At 46.9% G+C, this 15,371-nt stretch overlaps 1 protein-coding gene across 1 annotated transcript in view; it reads left to right on the top strand.

Moving 5' to 3' along the window:
- Nucleotides 1–15,371, top strand: part of LOC138510338 (guanine nucleotide-binding protein subunit alpha-14) — an 879,850-nt gene that overhangs the window by 706,905 nt on the left and 157,574 nt on the right. The window contains exon 3 of the mRNA XM_069625903.1: nucleotides 11,998–12,152. Coding sequence (XP_069482004.1) covers nucleotides 11,998–12,152 — 155 coding nt within the window. The remainder of the gene's footprint in view (nucleotides 1–11,997; nucleotides 12,153–15,371) is intronic.

The following is a 15,371-nucleotide window of genomic DNA, read 5'->3' on the forward strand; positions in this document are numbered from 1 at the left end:
CTCCACATCAATTTGTTAGAGCTGAGGGCCATCAGGCTAGCTCTGAAGGCGTTTCTGCCTTCTGTACAGGGGAAGAGTGTCCTGATCATGGCGGAAAACACAGTGGCCTTGTATTACCTCAACAAAAAGGGGGGGTGGGTAGGGTCACTTCCGTTGTGCAGAGAGGCAATGCAGCTCTGGTTCTGGGCCATCCAGCAGGAAATTTCGATCTTGGCAGTTCATCTGGCCGGAGACGACAACGCGCGGCAGACGCTCTGAGCAGGCAGAGCGTGGTCTCCCACGAGTGGGAGTTGGCTCAGAAAGTCCTTCAGGAGATCTTCGCCCTTTGTGGAACCCCACAAGTGAATCTCCTCGCCACCGTGTCAACTGGAAGTGCGAGAGATTCTGCTCAAGGGAATTTCCTCCAAGAGGAGCCTTAGGAGACGCGTTCGTGGTGGATTGGTCATTCCCACTGCTGTACACGTTTCCTCCAGTCCCCGTCATTCCTCAAGTTTTTCGGAGGTTACAGAGGTTCGGTTCCCACATGATCCTCATTGCTCCGCATTGGGCCAGGAGAGCGTGGTACCCGGACCTTCTGGAAATGTCCATCTGCCCTCCACGCCGTCTTCCCCACCTAGATCTGCTCTTTCTCTCTCTCGCGAGGGGGGGGGGATGTGGGGTTGGTTGGTTGGTTGGTGGGTGGATGGAGGGGGAACTGGGTGTAGGGGGTAGGGAAATGGGGGGGGGGGGGGGAAGAGGGTGGTCAGGGTCTCAATCCAGAGGTCAAGACTCTCATACTTCATGCTTGGTATCTGAAAGGTTGAGGTATAAGGATTGTGACCTCCCGGATGACGTGATGGAGGTGTTGCTTTCAGCCAGGCGGCCTGCAACAAAATCCCTGTATCGTTGCCGTAAGTTCTGCGACTGGTGCAGAGATCACAATGTTGATCCTTTTCAGTGCTCCATTCCAATGGTTTTGTCTTTCTTACTTTATTTGGCCCACAGGGGCCTTCAAGTAGGTACCATTAAAGGTTACCTGGTGGCGCTGTCAATTTTTAAGCGCTCGACTGAAGAATGTTCTTATTTTAAGATTGCTTTGATTTCTCAGTTTTTTAAAGGACTGACTAATGTATTCCCACGTCCCCTTTCCAGGTGCCGGTTTGAGATTTAAATTTGGTTTAGAAATTTCTAATGGGTGCTCCGTTTGAACCTTTGCACTCTTGTCCTTTAAGATTACTGTCCTTCAAGACTGTGTTCTTGGTTGCGGTCACTTCTGCTCGCAGAGTGAGTGAATTGCAGGCACTTTCATCTAAGCCACCCTTTACTGTGTTTCACAAGGACAGGGTTGTACTGAGAGTATGTCCCTCCTTTCTACCTAAGGTAGTTTCTGAATACCAATTGAGTCAAAGGGTGTTTCTTCCATCTTTCGGCCCTCCTCCTCATCCTGGTAAAGAAGAGGAGCGACTCCATCGGTTGGATCCTAGGAGGGCTCTGAGCTTTTACATTTCTAGGATGTCCAGGGTCGGAGTGGATGATCAACTCTTTGTAGGATATGCTGGACACCGATTGGGCCAGGCTTTTACCAAACAGACATTGTCCAGGTGGATTATCCTCAACATTACAGAATGTTATCAATTGGCGGGTAAGGTCCCTCCTGATGGGTTGAGAGCTCATTCCACTAGGGGCGTGGCTACTTCCACCAACCCCGAGCGGGGTGTTCCTATTAGGAATATTTGTGATGCCGCTACATGGGCTTCCATCCACACCTTTGTAAAATGTTATTCCCTGGATACAATCCATGGTCAGGATATGGCCTTTGGGAAGGCGGTTCTTTACTCCCCAATCTGATTGGGTACTCTATTCTTTTCCCTCCTCCATTTACTGGTACTGCTTTGGGAGTCTGTCAAAGATGTGGAATGCGTTGGAGGACACAATCCATTCGAAGTTACTTACCAACTGGTAACGTTCTTTCGACTGGATGTTCCTCCAATGCATTCCACATCGCCCTCCCACCCTGCCCCTCAGGAGAATTTTCTACGCGATTGCAGCTTCCGTTTTCCGCAAGGCTGAGTGCAGTCCAGCAGGCAACAGACTGGTGCCACACGTTCTGGGGGGAAAAACCTTAAATTGAGGCTACGGGCGCCATGCGTCCTATTTAGAACATCCTGTGACATCGTCCTCGACGGAGGCCTTCCAGGGCCATGGACCCGATGCCATCGACGCAGGACGCCCTCTGCCGAAAAAGTTTCCGAAGTGCACAGCTGTAGACATTACATGTCAAAGATGTGGAATGCGTTGGAGAACATCCAGTCGAAAGAATGTTACCAGTTGGTAAGTAACTTGTTCTTCTAAAAAGACGTGCGAGTCTCACACAATTATTGAAGCCGCCGTCCCTTGATTTGCAAAATACATTTTTAACGATTCCTGCAGCAAATCTTGAAACAATGAATAGGCTGCATGATTTTCTTATGTAAACATTTGGAATTGCTCTTGAAATTGCATTGCATGTGCCGATTTGTTTTTACTCTTATAAATTGCTGCCCTGCTTGCGTGCTCACATTTGTGCCTTTATACTTAAGACGCATGTAAGAAAAATCCTCTGGGTACTTGTAAAAACCATGCTAGGAGAGAAAATCTTTGTTGGGGTAAATCCTGGGGGCTTGGTGAATGAGACTGGACATGCTGTAGTAGTAGTGGTGGTAGTTCCATGACGGATGTGTTCCTCCAATCGGAGTTTGCCTGACAGCATTACTGCAAAACAGGATGGAACTGGCAAACTTCACTACTGCTGTATCTTAGCACAAATGTGACAACCCACATTTCAGATTTTTTTTTTGTTTTTTTGCCACAGATGATTTTGCCACCTTTTTTGCCAAAACTAAAATGAAATGATTAAGGCCTACTAATGTCCTGTACATGAAACCATTTTCAATCGAGAGCTGTGAAGAAAAATAACAATCAGCAATCCCAACAGGTTTGGCTTTTGTGTAGGCATGGAAAAGGCACTTGTTGGACAATGCTGTAGTGGTATTAACTGGCCATTCATGGTAGCAGCTGCAAAATGGTGCAGGTACAAAATAGCTGTGTCTGGCAAATGCCTAACACTTCTACACAAGCCAAATCTATTGGCTTCGCCAATGCTTGTTTTTAACAGCCCTTCAGTGAAGGGCACGCATGCTGCTTATAAATCGAGTGGCTGAAGGCAGACGTGGTTAATACATTTTATTACACCAGTAGTGCGTTTACAGGTACAATTAAGTCATTAACTTTCACAAGAGTGCTTTGCAAAAACACTGTCAGGCACTTCGAGCACAAAGTTTGATGGTAACACGTGATAAAGCTAGCTCAAATAGATCCCAGGAGGATGTGTTTTGAAGCGGGGTTAGGAAGTGGGTGGGAAAGGACATCAGGATTAACATGGCCATGGGCAGTCAACACATGGGTAAATAACCAAAAAATCTACAAACATTGTCTCCCTCCTATGCTATATCTCCCTAGCTGTACTTTAATGCAATAGTGTTGGCTTAAAGCACCACCTAATAGACAAAACTAAAAATGTAAAATACTTCTATGGACTATAGCGTATCATTGAAAATGTATATTAACCCGTTGCTAGGATGGTCTTAAACCTAACTTTAGGTACCTATACATTTCATGCAAGAAGATTATTTTCTTATAGCTTTGGCAGAATCGCATATTTTAAAATGGTCCTTACATTTGAAGAAGATATCCGAAACTGGCAATTTGTTTAGCTTTTTCGATTCAAACATGCATATTTCTGGCACAGCATTGTTTAGTTATCAGGCATGCTGTTTATACCGACTTCCTTACTACAAAGTTTAAAGAACTATTCTTGGCCCTGTACCAAATCATGTTTTGTTAATGAGTCTGTATTTTAACAACCCGATTAGTTGTTAAAACGAACAATTATTTCAATTATGGCTCATCTCCTCTGTAGAAACCCCACGTTACCTGCTTACTTGAACCTTATGAAATGCCTCCATTCTGTATTTATTGAAAAATGACCTTCGTCTGCTCACTAATTCCACTTGTCCTAAGATTGTAGTGCCAAGCAAACTCCAAAGATTTCGGTTTGTCTGCCTATAAAGAGGCCACGTGTATTACGTGAACTTAACCTCGGGTCCTGTTTATATTGCAGTGAGAACATATTAGGTTTAACTTTAGCTAGATTTTTGCAACATTGATTGTTTTTACCAAGTGGGCGGTGTTGTACACTTGCAAGGATTGTTAAATGTGTTTTATTTCTGCATTATATAATTAATTTGATACTTACATTTTTAAGAAAGTTCAAGAAAGCAATCCTAGTGGATCTTTCTTAGTTCACAAATGCCCCCACATGCATCTGTGCGTTTTGGCCAAAATGATAGTACAATCAGCCTTGAGATAATAGATAATTTTTATGTTTAAAAGGTTTCTAAAAATGTGAAGGGCAGAAAAATAATTTCAAAGGTTTATTACAAAATTCTTCGTGGTCCAATATGATGGCAGTGAGAGGCGCTTTCTTCAAAGAAGCCCAACAGAGCTTCTTATATACTGGCATATGTTGTGGGTGAAGACATCATGTAAATGCGTTAGAAAATGGTCCTGTGCGCTGTTTGGGACTTCTATTATTTTTTTCTTCATGTTGAATCGTTCCGATATCCATGCTCAAGCCGTGCCATGGTTCCTCAGCTCCCATCAGCATTTGCATGGGAATTGGTCTCAGAGTTGCCCCCTGCGACTTGCACCACTGGCATGGGGCTATCATGGAGTCTCCGTGTGCCCCCAGTTCCGGAAACACTTAATCATACGTCCCGTCCTCTTTCCTCCATCCTTGTGGGTGTTTCCCAATGTGGGGACAGTACCAGAACCTTTGGCAGCAAAAAATTGAGCTTCCCCTTTAAATTTAGTATAGCGCGTAGGTGCGCGGCCTCAGCGTTGGAACGCCCCACCCTCTGGCACCTCACCTCAGTCCCTTTATTCACCCAGATGGTGTCGGACCTTGCAGCCAGCACTGAGACTTTTTCCGCTTTCCGCTTGCTCCCTATTTAGTTTTTTCAATCTTATTTAGCTTCCCTTCGGTGCCTGGCCACCCCAAACCCCGGCGCATGTCAGCTGCAGGAGGCTTCACGAGATGTGCCTCATAAGTCCACCTGTTGCCGGCCTCAGAACCCCATGCACCCTGTCTTGAGTGTTTGGGGCCTGACCACCATTGGGACGCATGTGCGGATTGCATCGCTCTCGTTCACAGGGCATTGAAGAATCTGTTGTCACAGTAGCGGGAGATCTTCTGAACTTCTCCTCCACCCCACCTTAAGGAGTTCGTCCCCAGGACCTCTCGTCAAGACAAGGTAGGTCCTCTGTTCAGCACAGCTCCACAGTGCGGCAACTCCTTCCCTGGTGTTCCCATAGATAGGGTTCCTCGGATTCAGGTTCTGGCAGATCTGAGGCCTCTAAGGCTAAAAGCTCCCAAGCCGAGGGGCCCAGGGGCTTTCTGCTCGCTCCAGGGGCAGACAGAAGGCCATCATGGCTACGGGCTCCCTGGCTGTGGGGCTCAGGGGCCCTACCAGGCTGTCCTCGAAAGGGCAATCAAGTTCTTCTTACCCAATGGGTAAGTATCGTCAAGTGCCACCTCCAAGAGTAGGTCATCGGTATGATCCAGCACGACAACCGGTACAGGTGCCGATGGCGTCCAGCCAATCGGAGCTTGCTGCAAGGTAGCGAGTCAGGGCGTTAAGACTACCAGCCGGCCAGCCAGCCGAGGGCTTCAACCAGAAGTCGCCACAGTTGTGCCCATCCCAGGATCTGGTCTGCCTAGGGGTGCATTGGAAATTCATTGTTACTCACCAGAGTGACTAACGTACTCTAGTCCTCTTTCCTCCATCCTGTATGGGCATCGCTAGTGAGGGATGTTAGCAGAACCTCTTTTGCACCAGAAAGACATTGTCCCCTTTAAATTTACAGGGCATGGCCCCGGGAGCACAGTCTTCCTTAGCCCCGCCCACCGGTGCCACACCAGTCCCCTTTTGATGCGTCGGCTGTATTACACTTTAACAACCTCACTGGTCTTATTATAGTGGGATGGATGGTGGGACGTATGGAGGAAACAGGACTATGGACTAGGAGCACTTTAGTCACTCCGGTGAGTAACACTTAATTACTCCTACGTCCCGTCCCCTTTCCTCCATCCTGTATAGGCGATTACAACTGACGCAATGCCCTGGGGAGGAGACCCTGAACCTCTAGGCAAATATATTATGCAGCACCGCCTGGCCAAATGTTGCATCTGCCTTGGCACTGGTGTCCAAGCAGTAGTGTTAGCTAAAGGCTGAAGGGATGCCCCATGTTGATCACCTGCCAGGGCACGTGGCGCTGGAACGCGACTGCGGTCACCTTGGCTCTTACCGCATGTGCATGAATGCCCTGTGGCGGATCCGTAAGTTGCACCTTGTATGCCTCCTGGATCGCTGCTGTTATCCATCGAGCTATGGATGCCTTGGAGGCTTGCTGTCCGGGCCTGAACCTCCAAATGTTACAAACCGTGTGCCTTGTCTTGTGGATGCCCTTCGTTCTGACAGTGGAGCGTTTTCTCCGAGTCTTCCTTGGGGTCCGGGAAGAATGTGGGGAGCACAATCTAAAAGGATGACACCACCTTTGGAAGGAACTTGGGGTGTGTGCGCAGCACAACCTTGTCCTTGCGGAATCTAGTGTACGGCTTTGAGGCGACGAACACCTGGATCTCATTCACTCTGCGAGCTGACGCAAGACCAACCAGAAGGGCTGTCTTCAAAGTGACCAACTTAATGTCTGCTGTGGCCATGGATTCAAATGGTTTGTGGGCTATAGCACTTAGCACCAGATGGAGGTCCCAAACGGGATGAGGGCGTTTCACCAGGGGATATAGTCTGGTCAGGACTGTTGGGTGTTTTTTCACTACTGGATTGGTCGACGACAGAATAAGAGTCAGAGTTCCTGTATGCACCAATAACAGCCAGGTATGTTGGTCCGGTATCCACCTGGACACCCGATATGGCGAGATAGGCTGAAAACGATCAGACTTGGTCCAGGGTGCATGTCAGTGGATTCACTCAATGTTCGTTAGCCCAAAAGCAGAATCTCATCCATTTGCTTTTGTATTATCTCCAGATTGTCTCTAGACAACTGTTGGTGCTGGAGATTTAGCTGCTTAAGAACCAGGCTGCTAGAGCTAGCCTCGCCGGGCAGGGGTGTAGCATTGCTCCTCCCTGCTGTGCTAGTAGAGTGTCCTCCTAGAGGGGAAGCACCATCTGTGGCCGGATTGACAGCTGCTGTAGGTCCGAGAACCAGGGTTGTGCTGGCCAGCAAAGAGCTGTGATGATTAGCTTCAAGTTCCTGATCTTGCTCACCACCTTGTGAACTAGTGGTATCGGTGGGAATGCATATGCCCACATCCCGTTCCCAGGGTACCTGGAGTGCGTCCCCCTAGAGAGTTACATCCCCTCCTTCCTCAGGACGCGAATTGCTGATACGTCTGGTTGTTTACTGTCGTAAATAGGTCTGTGGTGAGGTGGCCCCATCTGCTGAACACTTCCTGTAGTACTCTACCATTCAGCTTCCACTCATAATTGTCGGCGGCCAGGTTGGATTCTCCCGGAAGGTGAACTGCCGAGATCTACACATCCTGACTGATAGCCCATTCCCAGAGATCCAGGGTCAACCAGCACAGCTGCGGGGATCTGGTGCCCCCCTGTTTGTTGATATAGTACATGCAGGTCGTGTTGTCTTTTTGACTGAATACAGACCTGCCCTTGATGGTCGGGAGAAAGGATTTGAGGGCCAACCAGATTACCATAACTTCCAGCCAGTTGGTGATTCTGCCGATCGGCCTGGGTCCAGACCCCATGCCCAGTGCTTTCCCAGAGTGGGTTCACACCCATGGAGGGAGGAGCCTGTGGTAATGGTGTACTCTATGGGGGGTGGACGGAAAGGCCTCCCCACCAAGATGTTCTCCTCCTGCTGCCACCATTTGAGATTGTGGTCCAGGTGTTGCAGGATGGAGACCTGATAGCCCAATTCCCAATCCCAGGAATCCGCAAAATGCAACTGAAGCCTCCTCATGCGGAGACTGGCATGCTGCGAGCATGCCCAGAAGGTGTTGATACCACCAGGCCGTGGTGATTGACCTGCTGCGAAAATGAGAAACGGCAGTCCGAATCGATGCAATTTTTTACCCCGTGGGGAATAACCTCTGCTGCTGTGTCCCAGACTACACGCCCAGAAAACTAGTGTCTGTGTAGTACTTAGCTGAGATTTCGGGTAGTTGATTGAAAATCCCAGGTCAAATAGGGTGGAGATGAACCTGTCTGCTGAGGCTCGAACCTGCTCTGGAGACGATGCCCTGACTAACCAGTTGTCACGGTATGGATAGACATGCAGCCCCTCTGACCTGAGGAGAGCTGCCACTGCATTCAAGAGCCTTGTGAAGACTCTGAGCTGAATTTAACCCAAAGGGCAGAATCTTGTACTGGAAATGCAGGCCCATGACACGGAACCTGGGAAAGACCTGGTGAGGCTGCACAATAGGAATGTGGAGATACACGTCCTTCAGGTCTAGGGAGCACATCCAGGCTCCCCCACACAGTGTCTCGTCTATGAACGCTGGCATCACTATTTTTAACTTCTACAGGGATAGGTTAAGATTCAGGGATGACAAATTTAACACCACTCGCAGGACCGCCTGGTTCTTCTTTGGAATAGCAAATATGCAGGAGTAAAAGCCGTGCCCCTGTTGGGGTGGGGGTGGGACCTCCTCACCCTCTAAAAGGGAGCAAACTAGGAGTGATGGTGTACCGATCTGTGGGAGAGGGGGAGAACTCGGTAGAGTAGAAGAAAGAGGTTACGGGAAGCCCCAGGACACCACTGAGATGACCCAGGGGTCCGCGAACTTCACCCACCAAGCCTGACTGCAGAGCCAGCCTGCCCCGAAATGGGGTGCCGTGTACCTGAAAAGAATTGTCATTGTTTCTTCTGGTCAGAGGCTGATGAGTGGGAGGGGGACTTGAAATCCCCTTATTTGAGGCTTTGTGGTGTTTTCGCCTGTGCTGATTGGGAGACCAGTCAGGCTGCCTGGCTTTGTGGTCCTGGAACAGCGGAAACCACCAAAAGAGCGCCACTTGTCTGAGCAAGAATGTCGCTGTGAGAACAAAGCATCCTCCTCTGGAAACATAATTGCTGCAAGTACTGGCAACACAAAGTGCCTAGAAATAAACACACATTGCCCAGGTTCTTCCGAACTGCACAAACACAACAGCAAAGTTACTGTCCATATTTCCTGTTCCCCACTAAGCAAGCTCCGCCAGACCGCCGCTCGCCCATGCAAATGGCAGCCTTGCATAGTATAAAACCCAGTAGCCTAACCTAACCTTTCAGAAGCAGTTGTGAATGGTATCTTCTTTGATGAACATGGTGTGCCTCTTTGATGAACATGGTGTGAACCCCTTGTGTGGTTCCCGGTTATGTTTATACAGTGTAGCTTCTGTCAGTCTTACTCTGCTCCTGTTGTGAGGTGCACAGGGGAATGCGTCTGGGCACGTACTAATGGTACATACAAAAACAAATTCCAATAATGTATGCACGTTCTTCGTCCAACGGCGCTGAAAGAAATCCCTGGAATTATTTTATGACCAGAGTGTCCTTCCCCATTGCACTACACCACCTGCAAGTGGCACACCAGGTTCGCTGAGGGTTAAAGACGCCTCGGCGACCTACGGGAAAAAAGGGACCTTAACTTCCTCTGGTGACCCCTTGCACGAGCTGTCACCAGAGGAAGTTAGTGACGCAGCCAGCCAGCCAGCCGTGGCTGGCTGGCCCTTCTGCCAGGTTGCATGACTTAATGGCGGGACACATCCCCGGTGGGATGTGTCCCGCCAATGTTGTGGTGGGACCTTGGACCCCGGCAGGGCCCCGACTCGGCTCCACTTTTTGGAGACTGCTGGGGTCCGGCCTCGGCTGGCCCAGCCCACTTAAAGCACTGACTGCTTGTAACATTGAAGCTGCACTAGAATATTAACAGAATATGTAAAGGAGATGGATGCCCCCACACAAGTAGGTTTGCACCTCCCTCAGTGTCTGAAGATGGTGCCTCTCCCAACATTTGTAGGGTTATCCCCAACCCCACACGATTTTAGCCTATGTGCACACCTGCTACCTGCAGGGCAAATTGGGCGTCGTGCTCTTCCGTTCAGGAACTGGGTGATCCATTACTTTCACAAGTGTTGGGCCAAGAAATGGAGCCAAGAACGTAGTTAAAGTAAATTTACAGCGTGAGGTGTTTGTTTTAGTCTCGAACTTTCTAAGACGCGCAGTGTTTAGGTTACATTCAATCCATGTCTGAAAGCATTTGTGACCATTCCAGAAATAATACAAATGCGTACTGAATCACTCCAGATCTGCACATTCCAGCTATCTTGGTGTTTCGTTTAATTTTTCAGTCCATGCTAATTTAGAGTAAACCTTGATTTCTTCAAAGATACATTGGGAATCTTTTACAAAGCCTTTTGGGGATGTTGCTCCACAGTGGGAGGTAGCCTCACCACAACCCCTTCAGGGAACTAGACAGTGTAATGGTGATATTCTGTTCTGCATGAAGAGAGAACACCATGCTGCTTTTGTCCCCCTACTTTTTATGAATGGGGTTGGCCTTCCATGACATGGCGAGCATGGCATTTTCCACTGTACCCCACCTGCAAAGTCGTTTTTTGGCATCTCTCCTAAAGACATTGGGTTGATGATTGCAGGTACTTTTTTAGCCTAATTATGGCATACTGAGTGGCAGAAATGCAACCGCAGCTCTTATGCTTGGAATCGGAAAACAACCCCAATTGCTGAGAATGCAACGAGTCCTCATGCAGGCTTTGAATTAGAACTGAATGAAGGGTTTCGCTTTCCTGTCCCCCTCTTAGAACCGCACAAAATGTGTTGCCAGTGTTGCGATGAAAACCTAGTTTTGACGCATAAATCTGCCTGGGTTTCTCCCTTAAACCCAAAATCAGATTTCTTAATTTTGCATGCAAGACAGAACTGGAGGTACATAGACAAAACCAAACGCTTAATTTAATAGGGATATGATTATGGTTCCCAGACTTGATGTTCGCAATCTTAAACTTTCTAGCAGCAGTGAAGTTGGGGACAAGATGCACACTGCAGAATCTTTACTGCACAACACTGGGGTGGAAAGGAGATTTAACCCGCATTCTGGGATTGTTTCCTAAACCAATACATTTTTAATGGAAACGAAACTTATTTATTTCTTTATTCCTACAAAACAAGTCCAGTCGCCTGTTTTGGGTATCTATATGTGGTTGTCCGTAGTGGTTCCACTTGTAAAACAAACAGTTGTACCCTACAAAACAAACATAATCTGTTCTTTAAAATTATTGAACCGGGGCGTTTCATTGGGTTTACGATGCTAAGAACAAGACAGATCAATTGATACATTGTGTTAGTTCCATAATGCTGTTTCCTCACTAGATCGTAGTTACATTCAGTTAATTGTAAAAAGAAACATGCAACAAGCAGCGTTCTCTTCTTGCAAGAACCCTTAGACAAATGTTCAAAGATCCCTAATGCTGCAAAACATGTCCCCCATATTCCCCATGGATTGGAACAAAGTGGTCATTTCGCCACCATGTGATCTTATTATTGTATATGTATGCATACCATATACCCCTACCGGGCCTTCGCCATATTCCCTACCATCAAACAGTCCCACAGTTGCACTGTCCCGCCTGTCGATTTCCTCCAGCTTTCTACGTATTATTTACCAGGTCTCAACCTTTTCCCCATCTTGGCTTTCTCCATTTCTTGCTCCTTCTCACTCCCACTTATTTCAGCACCCCATCTACCATGCTTCTACCCATTTTCTCTCCCTCAATTTCTCGTTAAGGTCAATTTCTCTCGCCCTTTCCATTGAACCCAGCCTGCACTGCTTTCGCAACCAATATGCAATCTGTTTGTAATTAATCCTTTTCATTTCTTTAGGAAAATGCCCTCATGATCCGAGATGTGGAGGTAGATAAAGTATGCTCCTTGGAAAGAAAGCAGGTTGAAGCCATTAAGAAGCTCTGGGCGGATCCCGGAATTCAGGAATGTTATGACCGAAGAAGGGAATATCAGCTCTCAGACTCTACGAAGTAGTAAGTGGAGACCCAGTAGGGGATATGTGTATACATGTAAACCCTGCCCGCTTGTAGCATTCTTCTGAACCCATGCACACCACACAATTCAATGCAAATGCATGAAACTTGGATGCATAGACCAAATCGGGGGCACAGTACTTATGTTCCTGTGATCCTTGAAGTGTGTAACCCTAGATAGCTTGTAAAGTTACCGTCTGTATTCAACAGGGTCTCTATATATGGTAATACAATCAATCATCAGTGAACAATGTAAATGGTTCCCAACAGTCAATTTATGCCTAAATCGAAGTAGGAACAGGAGAATCACATCTAAAATATTGACTTTGCGCAACTACCTTTTTAAAAATCAAAATAATCTGCGACACCTTGACCCCATCCCTTCCTCCAGTACTTTTCCACCACCTTAGCTTCATGCTCTTTTCTTACCACCCATCATTAACTCTTCCCCAGCAACTCACCTGCAAGCCCTCCCTGTGTCACCGCCAACCTGTTTGCAACGCAACCCATCAAGAAGCTTGCACCACTCACCTGCTCCTACATCTCTCCCCTCATCAAACTTTCTTTACCTTGGTATCATTCCATACTGCTACAAAAGGCGGTCTTACCTATCCTGAGGAAACCCTTGGCTGACCCCAATAACCCTATCAACTACTGACCTGTTTGTCTCCTTCCCACTATTGTAAAATCCTTCCAACGCCTAGTTTGTAATGAGATATTCTACTATCTTGATGTCAACTTCTGCAAACCTCTCCATTCTGAATTTAGCAGCTTACACTACATGTAAGCGGCCTGACCCAGGTCTCTAACCTTCTGAGATCTGCTCACCATTTTAAACTTGCCTGTCTTTATCCTCCTTGACCGCTTGAACTGCCTTTGATGCGGTTGAACTCCTCCCCCCATCCCCCCCAGACATTTATGGCCCTCAGCATCCAGGACACTACTCTGTAATGGTGGGGCCTCTTAACTTTCACATCGGTCCTACACGATCAACTAGAGCATGTCAACCTCCCTTTTAGTTGAATTCCCTCAGGGGTCCATCATGCCCCCTTACTACTCACCCTTTTGATCTCCTCCCTCAGTTAACTTATCTCCTCCGTTGGATTCTCTTACCACGTCTTTGCAGAAAATGCACAAATCTTCTTCTTACTGCACTTTTACCACTGACCTCTCTGCCTGTATTTCTGCTGGTCTCTTTGCGATCCATCAACGCATGGCACTTTAAAGTGATCTTCCTTCCAGCATCAATGACCCCTTCCCCCATTTTTTCCATCACCTTTTCACCCTACTTACTCCCCTGCCCTCCTAAGGCATGCAACCGTGGTAAAAAAAAATGTATAGTGCCCACGACCTTCACCACTTGTACTTCTACTTCTCAGATTAGCTTTTTTAATATCAGGAAAATTCCCCACTTCTCGCAGTGCAACAAAGAACCTCATGCAGATCCTGGTAGTGTGTCACTACTATGCAAGACTCCTTTTTGGTCTCCCACTCAACTTCTTCTTTCCTCTTGACTAAGGCCTCAGCTATGCCAGCAGCATCCTCTGCAATCATCCCAGCTTGTCCCCCACCTTTAAGTTCCACCTTCATGCCGGCTGGCTTTCCATGAAAAAGTAGTCATCCTTTAAACTTCTGCTAATTGTTTTCAATTCACTGCATGGGTCTGGTTGTGGTCGAATGAATCCCTGTTCAAATACAGAGAAGAGTTGATGGATGTACTTAAACATGTAGGTGGCACATCTTTGGTATGGGCTGCCCATATCCAGAAATTGCTGGGCGATCTGGGTCATGGAGAGCACTGGTCGAACCCAAGTGTTATTTCGAAGGCTGTGATAAAGAATGCAGCTTTGAGTTAGTCCCCGCGCAGTATTTTCTCTTAAGAATGCCGGCTCGATGGTATTGATACATTACTCTAGCATAAAGGTAAAAGAGAGTTACGAGGAGTATCTTGGTTATGTCTGCCCGAAATTTGAAAGATCCCTATTTATTAAACTGCGTTTTGGGAGCATACTGACAACTGACAAAGTTTTAGACATAACGGCACATAGAAGGTACATTGTTGTTCCAATCATGACAGCTTGACTCAAGATACAGTTCATCTCTTAAGGATATGCCCAGTCACATTGCCATTGAGGAACGATACCTAAAGCCATTGTTTTTGGTTCATGGCTGCCGAACAACAAATGGGGCCATGGCAATTTATTCTTAATTCTAGTGACATGCTCGCAGTTTACCAGCAATACCTTTGGTGGGTATGGAGACCAAGATCTAAAAAGGTATTCATGAACTCTTAATGATGCCAGGACACTCTTTTTACTGGTCTTATTTTAAGGAATATTTTATCTAGTTATGTGAAGCCGCCTTTTTTCTTATGTGATAGTTTGTATTGACATGTTATAATGTATGTATGCGTTTATGAATTTTCAGTCGAAATAAAGCTTCATGAAATGAGAATCACTGCTTGTCCATGCACCCTCGTCTCTACCGAACACTAGCTCTGTCCCCCACTCTAGTTCACTCCTCAATCTTTCCATCCCCCAACCACACTGTGCCCTTTCTTGCTTTCACTCCTTTACTCTTCTTGAATCGCTCCACTGATTACTTTGATCTCTAAATTAAAAACCGCACTACTCTCCACTCTTTCAAATCTGCCCTAAAGCTTTGCCTTATTAATCAAGAAGGAGCATCCTCCACTCACTTCCACATTTCTCTTAATCTCACTGTACATACTAAATGTTTTATAGTCGGTCCCTTGGATCTTTGTTACTTGGCTATCCTGTACATAGTTTTTCTGTACCTGTGCATACTCCAAAGCCGGGTACACTTCATACTGTCCCCGTGTTTGTGATCTTTGAGGTGTGTAATCCTAGATTTCATGCAACCCTACCATCTGAATTCAGTAGCGTGTGTGTATACATTTTTTTTGTTTTGTTTTTGAGGCTTGTGGATCTGCTTAGTTCACATGCTATGCATAGTCTGTCATCTAGTGGTAGTCGCAGAGTATTCTATTTTTTGTTTTTAAAACTCAAAGGGACGTCGACAGGGGGTGCCAGTAATACTATCCCTAGTGTGATGTCCCCTGTACCCATAGTCCTACACACGTCGAGGTCCCTCAGATTTTTTTTTTCCCACCATCATAGTCGGACACAAGTCAGAGTTCCTTCTGGCTAACGCCTTTACTTATAGAAAGTTTACATTTAGACTTTCTTTCTATCCTTT

Source organism: Ambystoma mexicanum, chromosome 6p, assembly GCF_040938575.1.
Source record: "Ambystoma mexicanum isolate Mex_15411 chromosome 6p, UKY_AmexF1_1, whole genome shotgun sequence".
NCBI lineage: Eukaryota > Metazoa > Chordata > Amphibia > Caudata > Ambystomatidae > Ambystoma > Ambystoma mexicanum.